The 14,984-nt window shown below is 40.6% G+C and overlaps 1 protein-coding gene across 1 annotated transcript in view; it reads right to left on the minus strand.

Moving 5' to 3' along the window:
- Positions 1 to 14,984, minus strand: part of LOC108364051 (homeotic protein female sterile-like) — a 49,759-nt gene that overhangs the window by 34,067 nt on the left and 708 nt on the right. The window contains exons 2-6 of the mRNA XM_017617602.1: positions 14,335 to 14,566; positions 5,254 to 5,440; positions 3,268 to 5,120; positions 765 to 2,067; positions 369 to 539 (exon numbers count right to left, since the gene is read on the minus strand). Coding sequence (XP_017473091.1) covers positions 369 to 539; positions 765 to 2,067; positions 3,268 to 4,467 — 2,674 coding nt within the window. The 5' untranslated portion in view covers positions 4,468 to 5,120; positions 5,254 to 5,440; positions 14,335 to 14,566. The remainder of the gene's footprint in view (positions 1 to 368; positions 540 to 764; positions 2,068 to 3,267; positions 5,121 to 5,253; positions 5,441 to 14,334; positions 14,567 to 14,984) is intronic.

The following is a 14,984-nucleotide window of genomic DNA, read 5'->3' on the forward strand; positions in this document are numbered from 1 at the left end:
GTGTGTGTGTGTGTGTGTGTGAGCTTATTCAATAACTTTCTGTTTTGCGCTTCAATTAAAAAATAAAACAAAACTAAATTAGTCAGATCGAACAGTGAAAAAGCACTGGCAGAAATTGCTGTCAGAAAGACAAACATTCAAAAACAGTGGCGTTTATTTAAACAATGGCCCAGGCTTTTAGGGCATTTAGCCACATTTTCTTTCTATTGGGTTGCTGTTCTTAGCAAAAAAAAAAATCTCAAAAAATTTGGCACTATAATTTATTTGATTCATATCTTTATTTTTTCGATTGTTCCAATTGTATCGCTTTCTTTTTTGTTGGTTTGGAATTTCTTTACTAGTAGTGCGTGTCATTGGGATAAACTTACAGTAGGGCTTACGAGTTTTTTTGCGTAGACAGGATGCCACATAGCTTTCCAGTTCTCGCAGCGTTGACGGCTTCAATGTTTCGAAATCGATTTCGATCTCATCTGGATTGGAGTCGCGCAGTGAAGGTTCTCGATTTTGTATTATATGCACTACACGTCCAAGCTTGTCGCCTAAAAGCAAGACACGAATTCACCAAAACCAAACCCAAATCAATATCCTTGAAAAATAATATATCAAATTGAATTTTTCATTGTACCTGGCAGTTTATNACGATTTTGTATTATATGCACTACACGTCCAAGCTTGTCGCCTAAAGCAAGACACGAATTCACCAAAACCAAACCCAAATCAATATCTTTGAAAAATAATATATCAAATTGAATTTTTCATTGTACCTGGCAGTTTATTAATATCTAACGAAAGCTGTCGCTTCTCGTCATATGACATCGGCTTGGCCGTATCCTCCTCCTCCGAATCGAAGTTCATCACTTGACTGGGCTTCTTCTTGTTGGTGCCCCGTGCTGCTGCGCCACCTGCTCCACCTGTCGCGCCGCCGCCCGCAGCAGCACCAGCTGCCGCTGCACCACCCTTTGCGCGCTTGTTTGCTCCCGCGGCCCCACCAGTGCCTGCTGCACCACCTGCGGCCGCCCCAGCTTTCGGGCCGCGTTGACCTTTCACTTTGCTACCTTTGCCACCGGTAGCTGCGGCACCCACCGTCGTGCCCGGCAGGCTACCGGCCAACGGCGCTCCCTTTGCGGACACCGCTCCAGCACCCAGTTGACTCATTGCCATGGCGGCTGCCAAGTCTGTGCCGTGCAGATTCGCACCCGCTGCCAATGCTGAATTCACTGCCGTACCGGCACCCACAACGCCTAAACCGCCTGCTTGCGCATGCGATCCGCCCACACCGGCCAAGCCGGCGCCAACGCTGCCCCCACCCTTCTTCTTTTCTTTCAACTTTTTCTTGGCTTTCTTTTTGTTGGAGGCTTCTTCCATCAGCTTGCGCATCTCCTCTTGCAGGTCAAGCAGTTTTGCTTCCAGCAGCTTTAGTTTCGCATTGCGCTCCTCATCCGAATTCGATTCGTTTTCGGTGTCGGAGGACTCATCCGAGGATGAATCGCTCGCATCGCCACCGCCGCCACCACCACCGCCACCGCCGCCTCCGCCGCGTTTCGATGTTGTGGAAAAAGCATGGTGGGCAGCAGCTGCGGCAGCCGCATGTGCGTTTGCCACCGGTTCGTCGGGTATGTTGGCGTACCGCATTTCAAAGACGTCCTGCAACTTGCGACCCATTGCGACGACATCGTGATCTGGCGGGTTGTATTTGTAGCAGTTGGTGAATATTAATCGCACATCTGCCGCGAACTCGGGTGCGCTTTTGTATTCGCGATTGTCCATTTTTCTTTTCACCGTACCCAGATCCATTGGTTTCTTGATAATATCGTGATAGTCATGCAGTCCCAGCAGCTCTGCATCGACGGGTTTGTAGAATGGCCAAGCGTAGCCGGAGTGCTTTTTGGAAAACAGCTCTTTGAGAATTTCATTGCATGATTTGAGTGCGTCCGAAAGTTTCTCCTTGTTTTTGACAGCACCTGGCACGCCACCGCTAGCACCACCGGCGACGCCCATACCGCTTGGCGCCATGCCGGCGACGGCCATCGGTGACATGGGATAAGCGGATCCTTGGAATGTAAGATCCTGTGGAATACATGAAAGGATTAAATAAAAATATGAACATTTTCATTTCATTGAGGCATTGTGTGTGACAATTATTGTGGCTTATTTTAACTTCCCACACTAAAATTAAAAATAAATAAATACATTAAACAAGATGTAAACAAAACGAGACGCAGAGCAATAGCGTGATTACTAAAAAAGCGTACATACATTTGAAGGCTATTCCACTCAAAGTATACACAGCGAGGTAGAGGAGATTGGAAGTGAGGTGTTCAGGGTGACGTTAGGAATTTTGTGAAACTATAATCAAACATTTTGCTAAGTTTTTTACATTTTTGAAGAAAAATTAAAACCATAAAAATACTAAAAAATTAAAAAAAAATGTGAAAACAAAAAATTTAAGAACTTTCTATATTTTTTAAGCATGAATCCAAATATATTAAAAATTCGGAAAGTCGGAAGTGGGAAAAATAAGAAATATTAGCAAAACCTGTAAATTTCGGAAAAAGTCTCTAACTTTGACAAAGCTAATAATTTGACAAAAAAAAAAATATTTTGGAAAAATGTGATATGGAATTTAGAATGTTTTGAAATCACGGCTAAAAATGTTTACTTTTACAAAACAATTTCGAAAAGATTCTTAAAATCAATTTCAAACATTTCCAAATAACAATTCGAACATTTTTGAAAATTTTCGGAACTTAAGAAAAAGTTGACAAATTAAAAAAAGAAAATCAAAAATTGTGAAATAAAATTAATATATTTTTACCAGTTTTGAAAAAATTTAAAATACTTAACAAAATCCGAAAGTTTTGAATAACTTCGGAGTTTTAAAAATGGTAAAACAAAAAATATAATTTTTCCTATATAAAGACATTCCAAGTAAAAATATTTTTTTAACTATTCGTAAATTTTGATGAATTTGAGAATAAAAGCGAAATCTCTGAAAAATCTGAATAATACATCGAAAATTATATAAAATAAACGCAAAAGTTCAGATCTGCTGCTGCTGCTAAGAGCTGCTTACGCCCAAGTTTTTAACTTTACATACAAATATTCAAATATGCAGCTCAGTAAACTTGAATGAAAATAATATATATACATATATAATTTAAAAAACAAAACGCAAAAACCCCATCTCTTTCCCCACAGTTTCTTTTCATCTCCCACCACCCACTTTCTCACAGCCAGCCAGCGCTCGCCTACCTTTTTATTCATTACCTGTCGACTGGACTCGCGCCTGGTTGCGATTTTGGCGCTCTTGGAATCGATTTGCGCATACGGTGGCATTTCAAATGCATTCGCAGTCGGCGTCGTTGTGTCGGCCTTTCGCTTCACACCCTTCTTCATTTTTGCCGGTTGTTGTGGTGGTATAACCGCATCGGCTGTGCTATTTACGCTGTGATACGCGGAAACTGCGGCAGCAGCAGCTACTGCTGCAACGGCTGCTGCTGAATTGGGTGCTGGACCTCCACCCGCACCACCGCCCGCCGTATTCACACCACCGCCGCTGGCATCAAGTAGCGATGAATTGACTGCACCAGCTGCACTTGCGGACGCCGCCAATGTGGCACCGGCACCCACCAAGGAACCGCTTGTCACACTAACGACCGGCAGTATGCCGCTGGTGGGTAGTACTGTGGCACCTCCGGCACCAGCTAGCGCTGCCGCGCCAGCCGCTCCGCCGGTTATAGCGGTAGTTGTTGTATTTGTGCTTCCCGGCACTGTTTGTGGTGGGACAGTGCCAATGGGTGGAATGGCGGGTGTAGTTGTGGCCGTTGGGCCGGCCGTCGATGAAACTGTGCTGCTTAACGCCGAGTGGGGTCGTGCAGGCGCACGTGGAGTACCGCCTGTAGCGACTGATGCAGCTGCGGTCGCCGCTGCCGCACCGGCGACAGGTGTGTGTAGCAACGCTGAGCTGGGTGTGGCTGGTTTACCCGGTGGACGTGGTTTCTTTTTGCCACCCTTCGGTGTGACTGGCTCCAATTCGATTTCCTCCTTGGGCATGGCTTCGATTTTCTGCAGGAAGACCTTTTCTAGCGTCTGCGCCATAACAACCACATCCTCACCGGGTTTGTTGTAGACATAACAATTGGTAAACATTGTATTAAAATCCTGTATGGCTTCTTTAGCTGACCAGTAGTAGTTGTTCTCAAGACGCTTCTTAATCGTGCCCATGTCCATGGGATGTGTTATGATCTTATGGTAATCGGGCAGGTTTAATTTCTTTGCATCGACCGGCTGCTGGAATGGCCAAGAAAAATGATGTTTCCATATTGCCTTCATCACGGTTTTGATGAGATACTGCAGTTGATTTGTATTGCGACCAGGTCGATCGGGTGGAGGTATAGTCGGAGGCTGTACGATGCCATTGACAGGCTCCACGTACGGCTCGTCTCGTGGCGGTGGTTCCTGAGACATTTTCGCGCTTTCCTACTAAAACACAACCACACAACGTATGCTTTAAGGATTATACTCGCGATCGCACGCGACTAAAGATGTCGTTGATGTCTGATATCTGGAGAGCCGAACTTTACAAGTGATTAACTGGAACAGGTAGCGCGTGTGTTCTTTTGCTTAAAATTGATAGCCGTTCCTGCGCGTACTAAAGCCTACGGATTCTTTATTTTTTACTCTATATAAAATTCTGTGATTGATGTGGTTTCGAAGATACAGTTAACTTGATAGGGAAGAGACCAAGGCTTCTGCTAGTAGCCACTAAACGCACTGTTAGTGACCAGTGTGATTGGTGCTGGAGTAAGAAGCGCAAGTGGGCGTAGTAAAATCTAAACTGAACGATCAGTTATTTTTGCAGCAGTCTATCGCCTACAAAGTTCTTCCCCGTTTGTCTACTGGCTTTTAAATGTGTCTGCTTTAAACTGAAAGTAGTGTAAGCACTTTCTCAAATCCTCTTTTGCAGTCTAGTATTGTGGTAGTAGAGTAGTTTATAGGTAGCTCTCGACCCTTCCGTTGCCTTGAATAGTGTACTACGAATTGATTTGGCTACTACTGTTGTCGTGATTCCTGTTGGTGCTGTTGTTATTGAACGCCGCATCTTATGGCAAATGGAACAACTAAAATTTGGAAAAATACAGAGAAAAATTAGTACGTGGGGTTTTAACAAAAAAAAAATAATAAAAATAATAAAAATGGACATTTAATTTTTGGGATTGAAATTTAATTTTGTTATGTTGCATAAATACTCACCACACATTTAAGGCAACAGAAAAATAGTGTTCGGGATCAGCTCGAATAACTGCACATTTTCCCACTGTTTTCGGGCTAATCTGACTCTGTGTATACTTGCGAACTTAAAAAATGAGTGTAACAGTTTGGGGTTTCTTTTTATACTGCATACGCCCATGCAGATCAAGTCAATTAGGGAGGGATAAAACTGAAATAAATAGATATTTTTTAATTAATGTAAGAATTTTAAAAACTAATTGTTATTAATGTATCACTTAGGCAAATACATATATTCAATGAAATCCTGTCGTTTTCAAATATACGAAACCAGAACATATCCTAAATATGATTATTTTCTTTTTCCATGCGAATCACTAGCCAACTATTTATGATACACTCTTTGAAAAATGAATAAAAGAGAAAAATGTAGTGGAAAAAGAACACTCTTCATATCAGCTCATTTAACATTCCTTTCCCTAAGGCCCAAACCCGTCGGATGTGGGCTTTTCCTGAGCCTGCCGTTAGATGAGAATGCTGATCACCATGTGGTCGATTCACTGATTTTGACAAAAGTTAGTAAGCTGCTACTACAAAAACCACAGCGAGAGATCTTCGTCCGGTTTTCATTTTCTTAACCGAATTAAAAAAAGGAAAAGGTTATCAAAACATCGGATTTTTTTTTATGTATGTTATCACATAACTTTGGAAAATGTCAACCGATTTCTATAACACATTTTTTTAAAGGAAAGGTGTTACCTCAGTGGTGGTCCCATACTTGGTTTAGATCCAATCATTGAATCATAAAGATATTAACGATAATCTTAAATTTTTATCGGTGAATTTCGTATATGTACATAACGTTACCTTAATATAGAAAGGCCCTAACTCATTTTCTTTTCAAATCCAGTATTGTACAAAAGTCTGCCGATAACTCAGTAAGCACCTACTGGATATTAAAAATACCCTGCAGTGAAAAATTATCAATTGTTAAAACTAACCAACTTATAGTTAGCTTTTTGGCGAGATTTCGATTAATACCTCACTTTTAATTAGCTATGACAAAACCAACTTAAAGTGAATTGTAAAGTCGTGCAGGAGTCATGCAGACGCAATCGGGAGTTGGTTTTCTTTACAAGTTTCTATTAAATATCCTCATACAAAAATTACTTTCAATACACTTTTTTTCTGTACTTCGCAGATTCTTTTTCATATTCAGGACAAATAAAAGGAAGATCGAAATTTTATACTATCATTTTGAAGTTATGTCTGACGGTGTTCGAATATGGGGCCACCCAGAGCAGAATATGTAAACAAATATGAAATGTAATAAAATAAAGTAAATAAATAAGTAAATAAAAAAGTAAAAAAACAAAAAAATATTTTGTTTTTCTTATTGATATTTTATGTCCAAAAGTAGTTAGTTACAAGTTAGTTGACATGTAATGCAGAGGTATCCAGGTCTGACTTTTTTGCGGCCATCGCCCCACAAAAGTAGTTAGCTTTTTTCGAACAAAATACACAGTTAATAGTTAGCACTAGTGTTCGCGTAAACAGACTAAAGTTAGGTATAAGCTAACGTCACTCCCTGCAGGGTATCTTCTACAGCATAGTTACATTATCAAATAAAAACATCTTACTGAAGAAATAGTGGAACGGCCATATATTTCTGTTGCAAACATGGGTTTCACAAAAAACTTTAGAAACCCCTAGTTGAAAGCGTAATAACTGCGTACTGTTTTAAGGAAATTTTACAAGAACATTTCTTAGCCATTTCTTGTACTTTTCTTGAGAGCTGCCTTAAAGAAACATACATTTTTCATAGGGTCTTTCCATGAACCAAAAATACAAGATCACGTAAGAACGCGACGTTGTATTTGTAACTGCTTTTGAGAAAAAAGTTTGCGAAAGCGGGTTCGTCAGCTGAGCGTTTGTTTACATCACAAGCACCACTATTTTACACTTTTATTCAAGTAAAGAAGAGTTAATTCAACATGACAACACATTTTAAAGCATTTTGTTGCATCATTTTACCTAAATTGTGCGTTTAAAGTGGCTGACAATAATTTTGGCTAATTTTGGTTTTCGTTGTTTTCTTTGCTTTGTTTACTTTTCGCTCGTTTTCCAGTGAAACAAGATGGCGTAGAACCCGCTAAAAAAATCGACTTTTTTCACTCTCTTGTTCTTACGTGATCTTGTGTCTTTCGTTCATGGGGTCTTTCTATATTAAGGTAACTAATATGTATAGGCTCGGAAAGAGTGGTTATGCCATGTTTGTCTCTACCCGTCGAATAGATGCCTTCTGATGTTTCTAAGGGTGCCTCTCTAATGCTAGTGCTTGTTCGCATTCTCCCTATGGTAGTAGTTGGGCAGAAATGGCTTGCTGGGCATGGATGATGTTAAGGCGACATCTTAAGATGCGGCACCGTTTTTATTGTACCGTCTCGCCATGTTATGTGGGTTTTGTCAGTCAAAAGCATTCCTGTGACGCAGAAAAGATTTTATCTGGCGGGGACTTTACCGCAGAACTCCACAGGCAACGATGGCCTACCAACTGTCATTTTGACGAGCAATATGATTGCAAGCAATAAGCGCTGACATATATTGCAGCCCATGAGAAATAATCGGTCTCCATTGGAAATATATGTATTTTGTGACATGGTTAGCACATCAGTGTGTTCCTGTGGAGACAGGGCCTTAGGCCCGTTTACATACAACTTTGGCGTTGCGTTGGCGTTGGCCTCGCTTCGACAGCTGACTATGAATACATCCATTTATATGAAAGTCTCCACATAACCAAAGTTGGGCAACGCCAACGCCAACACAACGCAGAAAGATGGCCAACTCTCAACTTTTCGCGCGCGTCGTTCGTCAGCTGTTCCAATTAATCAAAATTATGTGATTTAATTTTCATTTTTAATCAAATGCGGGCAAGAAATATAGTTTTTAAGGCAATTATTGATGTAAAATTTTGGTTTTCCTGCTGCTAATATGTTAATTTAGTGACCAAAGTATTCTCCGCTAAGCGTTCATTGTAGCAAGCACGGGCGTTACTCACGCTGCTGTCAAAGCGACGCCAGCGCCGACGCAACGCCAAAGTTGTATGTCAGTGATGTCCAACGTCGGCAGAACTCCATAAGCAAGTGCCCAGCGCTGGCAGAATTCCATATGCAAGTGCCCTGCACTGGGCATGACTGTTGTATGTGGACGGGCCTTTGTTTGTTGTTGTTGTTGTAGCGGCTACAACAACCCCGCCCAGGACGGTTGGTATCTCAGTAGTTGTCGTCAAGTTCCACTAACGGCAACCCTAGGAAGCGTGCAGCTTCTGTGGGGTTTGTCCACAGGGACAAGGCCGTTAGGGTTGTCGGGTTTTCCGGGCATGCGAAGAGATGTTTCGAGTCATGTGGGGTCTCTCCGCATGCCGGACACTCATTCGGCACATCCTCATTCAACCTACTCAAGTAGGAGTTCAACCTGCTGCAGTAGCCGGAGCGAAGTTGTGCGAGTGTTGTGCGTGTCTCCCGAGGCAGATGAAGCTCCGTCTCGTCTATGTCCGGGGGTGGTATGCCTAGAACGGCATTCACAGGTCTAGAGTCTACATAACTCGAGACTGAGTCCCTGTGAATGCCGTTCAGGGCCTGTCGGTAAGCTGTCGGGTCCAGAGGTTGCTTAATGAACCTCTGGACTTCGTCCGTCAGTTCATATAGACGGGCCTTTATTCACGCTTGGTGGCAATATTGCCCGACCTTGAAGGCGCAAAATCTACCAGCATTACCTTCCGCCGCCTTCTCAACCAGTGATAAAGTTGAAATTTGTTCATTTTTATAACAATAATCAACAATAAAATATTTACATATGTGAAATAAAAGCGCACCGAAAACAACCAATAAACTTCATCCATCCAACCAATTAGGCAGTATAGCCGCAGCAGTCGGAGCAGTGTTGCCAGATACTACTGGAATGCAGCAGACTTAATTTTTTCTCAATAGAGGAAACACTGTTCCTCCACCACCCCCCTTTTACATATCTTAAACGTTTATTTCTAAAATAACCGAGAGGTATATGTATACATTTTAAATATTTATTTTTTCAATTCTAAAACTATAAAAAAAAACTTTAATTTTTTCTAGGAGTTGATTTAAAAAACTGTAAGCTTGCATAAAAAACTGTAATTTACAGTTAAAATTAATTAATTTATGTTTATTAGTTAATTTATGGCAACACTGGCTCGGTGCCAAGGGCGCATAAATTAATACCTACACACATATATGAATACACACTTGCCGCTTGCGCGAACTTACACACAATTCACACATAACAAACAAGTGAAAATAAAAAATTAATCGAAAAAAACATAAAGGAGCCGCGCGCTTTGTTAGTAGTAAAATGCTAAAACGCTACGTTGACAATTTTCAATATTGGAACTATCGGTTAAAATACATATTTACATATGTATGTATGTATGTTCAAATGTTAATATGTAAGAATTAATTGTTACTACAGAGATATTGCAGTATGTAGCTCTAACGCATTACAACTATGTATACTTAAATGTATGTACATATGTATGTCTCAATGTTTTTTTGCCATTCAGAAATTTGGCCAGGCACATAACCGGCCAGTAAAAATGGTGGTGTGCATATTCAAGATTTTGAATGTTAATACATTTATATATGTACTGACATATCGTCACCTGAAATTCAAAAAGACGTAACAAACATTAACGCAAAAATGCAAATCCATAATAACAAAATACAAAATTCACTTTTTTAATTTATATGATGGATTTCATCGAATTACAACTACCCAATTCATTTTATGAAAAAAATACATAAATAAAAATATCAGTCACGACCTTTTCCATTTCAGTTGCTGTTACGTCTTTTTGCATTTTAGGTGATGATATGTACATACACATGTACATAGATACTACATTTGTACATATGTATGTATGTTAACCAGTTCAATTGTGCTTCCTACACTAGCTTGTTAGTATTGACAATTCCTCAACCAACAAATTTAGTATCAATAAAAAAATGTTTTAATACAAAATATTTAAAATGATTGGTAAACCGCACAAGTGAACGGAAAACATGCATTATCCCATTCGATGACACAAATGTTTCAAACGAATGCAAACATTTGGCAGCGTACATACAACATTTTTTTTTTTCCCCCCGTAAGCAAATTGTGTATCTTCGAAATTGACATTTCTCAAAATGCATCTTCCAGATACTCTGCCGCATCGGTACTATTAATAAGAACGGGAAAGTATTATTGACATTAAAAATCAGCTTGGATTATCTCCTTTTAACACTTTCAAGTTGCGTACGGCACGTCGCACATTATTAACTAGTACAGAAAGCCGAGACAGCGCGCACGAGCGCACGTAATCGTAGATACGTATGCATACACACGAACTCAATTGTATATGTATTTGGATTGTGTATGGCTTGCACGGGTATTCGCAGAGAGGATTCAGGGTGACAGCCACAGCCGTTCATTCGAATGCGGCCAATCGACCTACGAGTGCTGCCAGATTAAGCGTATTGAATTTCTACTGATCAACGAAATAGGTATTCGAAAATAATCGATCTAGGGGTTTTTCTGGCCTTCATTTGCCGGGTAAACTATAGTTTAAATAAATGATGGAAAGCTGGTGGACCCCCTTTTCAAAAATACACAATTTTAGGTGCGGGGGCCTTTTGGTTGTTAAGGGATTTAATATTAAAAGTTGTTTCAAAAAATAAATAAATAAATAAACACCGTCTTCGCTGGCGTTTGTGCGTTGAACACCTTTCTAAGTAAAAATTCTTTCCGTGGACGAGGCCTTAGCCCACACCTCAAACAAATTACCCTTTTATTATCATTATCAGTCCAACGCTGACCCAAGTATTGTTGCGTAGAACACTTTGCTTAGTAGAACCTTCTTTATGCAAGGGCCCCCTTCGGCCGCGCTTTAATAAAATAAACTTCATCAGTCTAACTCCGGTTACACTGACCGAATGTCTCTCTGAAGACACCTGTCTTAACGGAAGCATGAAACCCCGTCCTTCTCTTTCATTTATTTTTTGGTTATTGTAATCTGGTAACATTCGTTCTTTGACAATCTGAAAGCCGCCATACGGTAATTGTAAATGAGTTAATCGAAATAGTAAATAAGGAAAATATAAATGAATTCCTATGAAAAAAAATGAACAAGTTAAAAAAGCTCTCTTTGTGTTGATTTGACCAATTAAATGTTGTCTACTACGCAAGTAAAAATTTTTTAATATCAAATATATTAAAACCCAAAAGACTTCCGCACTAAAAGTGTGGGACTACGGCCTTCCAATGGTGTCACTTTGTGAAATATTCAGTTATAAAGTTCCAACTTTAATGAAAGCCGGCTATTCCCTGTTGTTGTTGTTGTTGTAACGGCTACAACAACCCCGCCCAGATCGGCTAATATCTCAGTGGTTGTCAAGCTCCACTAACTGAAGCTCTAAGCGTGCAGCCTCAATAGGGTTTTCCGGGCATAAGAAAAGATGTTACGAGTCATGGGGTGCCTCTCCGCATGCCGGACACTCAATTGGCACATCTGCGTCTAGTCTGCTCAGGTATGAGTTTAACCTCCTGCAGTAGCCAGAGCGAAGGTGGGCTATTGTGGTTCTAGTCTCCCGAGGCAGATGAAGGTCTCGACTGAAGGACTCGAGACTGACTCCCTGTGAATGCCGCTCAGTGCCTGTCGATAAGCCGACGGGTTCAGAGATTGTTTAATGAACCTCTGGACTTCGTCCGTCAGTTCGTAGAGATGCCTCCTGACGTGCCTGGGCGAGGGCTCTTCTGCAAGCAGTTGCCTAGCCTATGTGGGTGGCCATGTCTATGGATCCCTACATGAAATTGCTTGCAGAGCATTGTTGTATGTTGCCAGCAACGTTTCTTTGTCTTTGCCCCAAGTACTGCCGGCTAGCGACTTGAGGACCTTGTTGCGGCTCTGTACTTTGTTGACAATAGCGGTTGCGTGCACAGGGAAGGAGAGCAGACTGTCGAAGGTTACTCCGATTATTTTGGGGTTATTCACCGTCGGAATTGGTGCATCATCGACGTGAATTCCTAGCGGTAGCCTGATCTCCTTCGTCCAGGTGGTGAACAAGTTCGCGGATTTTGTAGGGGAGGGGGTTAAGCTCCTTGCAGGTCTAGGAGAAAGAGAATACTGTCACTGAATTATTTGGTCTTCGCTGTTTCAAACCAGAAAGTTTGGCGGTACCACGCCTTCTTAAGTTTTTTGTACCAGCCTCAAACTAACAGATACTTTTCGGAACGCAACCCCCACCACATTTAATCTCCAAATTGGGAGTGTCCTTTTCAAAGTGCACCATTTTTTTCAATTGCTTTTATAACCAACTACCAACAAATCGACTACTTCGACTTGAACCCGACACACCTAACTACCCACCTATTTACATGTCCTCTTAAAACTATTCAATTATTAAGACATACGTACTTTAACCCTACTTCTCTATACACCAATCAAGAAATTTTAGTATTCTTTCGGTTCACAAGGTAATAGTTTGGTTTTCTTCCATTTTGCCCAGTACGTTCTCACTCGGTGAAAATTCCGTTGCGGATCAGGGGATTTTACTAAACACAACGCAAGCGATTTGATCAAACGTCAACATGGCGGCAAGAAAATGGAAAAAATTTAATTTTTGTTCAATTTTCGCCTCAAGCGGCTTGTCAAACCAACACAAATGCTATGAAGCATAGGGATATTTCGTTTTTTTTTTTTTGTCAAGCCGCTTGTTGTGTATCGAACTTAATTGAAAAGTATGTAATTGGTGTTTGGAGAACTATTTGATTCCAGGTGGCAGCATTGCTGCGCTAAGCGATGACAAACAGCACCAGCAACAGCGACAGTGGCACAACACACAAATGGCCGCAACGATTCACTTTTGTACAGTAGAGTCAACGCTTCGGACAAACTCGGAATTTCCATTCGTTACTTTTTTGTTGTTGTTGTTGTCGCAGTGTTGTCTGCCCACTGACACTGCTTTGTTGTTTCATATTCGTATGGGTGGCTCATCGTACGTTCATTCTTTTCGTCTTTTCTCCACTCGCTGACAGCCGCAGCTACTCGCTAGTTTGATTATCGAAATTAAAACTCGTTCATTCCACCGCACACCACCACCGACACTACCAATCAAAAATCAAGGTAACAACATCACACATCGTTCAAGTTCGAACTCATCGTGGCGCACCGACGAGAGGAAGTGAAATTTTTCATTCAAATCATATCCAGGTCTCACTCGTTTTCATGCACTTTCATTGCAAATTTACCTAACAAAACACATCAAATCCATATCAATTTTACATTTAATGTGTAGAGCGACATTTCCCATACTGGTACTTGAAACAAATTTCTATGTAAATTTTATTAAATTAACACAAAAACTTATTTGCAAAAAACCTACTTCGCTTCGTCTTTCCACACACACACTTTACACAGAAGCAAAATGAACGACAGACGTGATTGAGAAAAGCGAAAAACTTATAACAAAAGCACACAGGGTGCCGACAAACCTAACGAGTAAAAGAACCAGCGAATAACCCCCAAAAATATTTATGACATTAGCTATCACTCTTTCTCCACTGATATTAGCGAGGATTAGCGGAATGTGAAATGCAAACAGCAATTTGTATAGAGAAAAGGATAAATAGTTGTATTTGTGGGGCCAAAAATTCGAAATCGAAAGCATGAGACGCTTTGGGGCTTTCGTCTGGAGCCGATATAACCGCAATAGCCTTTCAAAATTACAAAACCATACAATTAAATACTGTCAGCGGACTATAAAAACAAATATAGTAACTTTCTAAATGCTATAACACAAAAGATTCAAGTGAAATTGGCACACTGAGTTCATTCGTAAGCGCTCAACTTATCCGCGAATAACCACAAATTATACAAAGTTTTTTCTGTGTGCTTCGTAGAAGGGGCTATGTAGAATTGGCGCGAAAGAAAAGATTGCCGCATGAACTTTCGGAGAAAAAATGTTACAATGTATACAGAGGGATTCAAGCGAATCACATTTCAAATTAAAATAGCTTCAACTAAGTAATAATTACCTGCTTTCGCAATTTTAAATCCAAATTACTGCGTGTTATGAGCGCAGTTCTTGTGTACAAACATATGTATCAAATTTGTTTCATTTAGCTACTTTTTTTATCGGATAATCCGATATTTTGTTGAGTTAGTATTTATATCTACACACAAATATGCCTTTAACAACCGAGTTTCCATGTATTAACTCGATAATTTCAATTGCTCTTTAACACTTATTGTTGATGGCAAATATTGCTAAAAAGTGAAACACGGAAAAGCCAACAAATTGAGTATGTACTCATAATATTATACAAGATCAACACTTCATTCCGCCCTCGAAGAGGAGCAGTGCCATTACAACAACAAGCAGGCCGCGCTAAAATCGAACACAAGTACCACGGCGAATTGCACATTTTGACGGCATTGCGGCTGTTGCTACGTTTGCCACTGTCACTATACCTTAGGCGTGCTTACAGCCCGCACCCACTTTTCCTCTCCGACCCACAACAATAACAAAAAAGCTGTAGGTTCACAAAGAATAACTCCAAAAACGTACGCCGTAAACGCACACATCAGCCCATACCAATGTAGGGCTCATCATCATCACCATAATCATCTTCATAACGCCAGTGGCAATGGTAGCAATCGCCGCACTACCGCCATTGACAGCAAC

This window comes from Rhagoletis zephyria, unplaced genomic scaffold (assembly GCF_001687245.7).
Source record: "Rhagoletis zephyria isolate East Lansing unplaced genomic scaffold, Rhagoletis_zephyria_1.1 Rzeph_scaffold_01452, whole genome shotgun sequence".
In the NCBI taxonomy this organism is placed as follows: Eukaryota; Metazoa; Arthropoda; class Insecta; order Diptera; family Tephritidae; genus Rhagoletis; species Rhagoletis zephyria.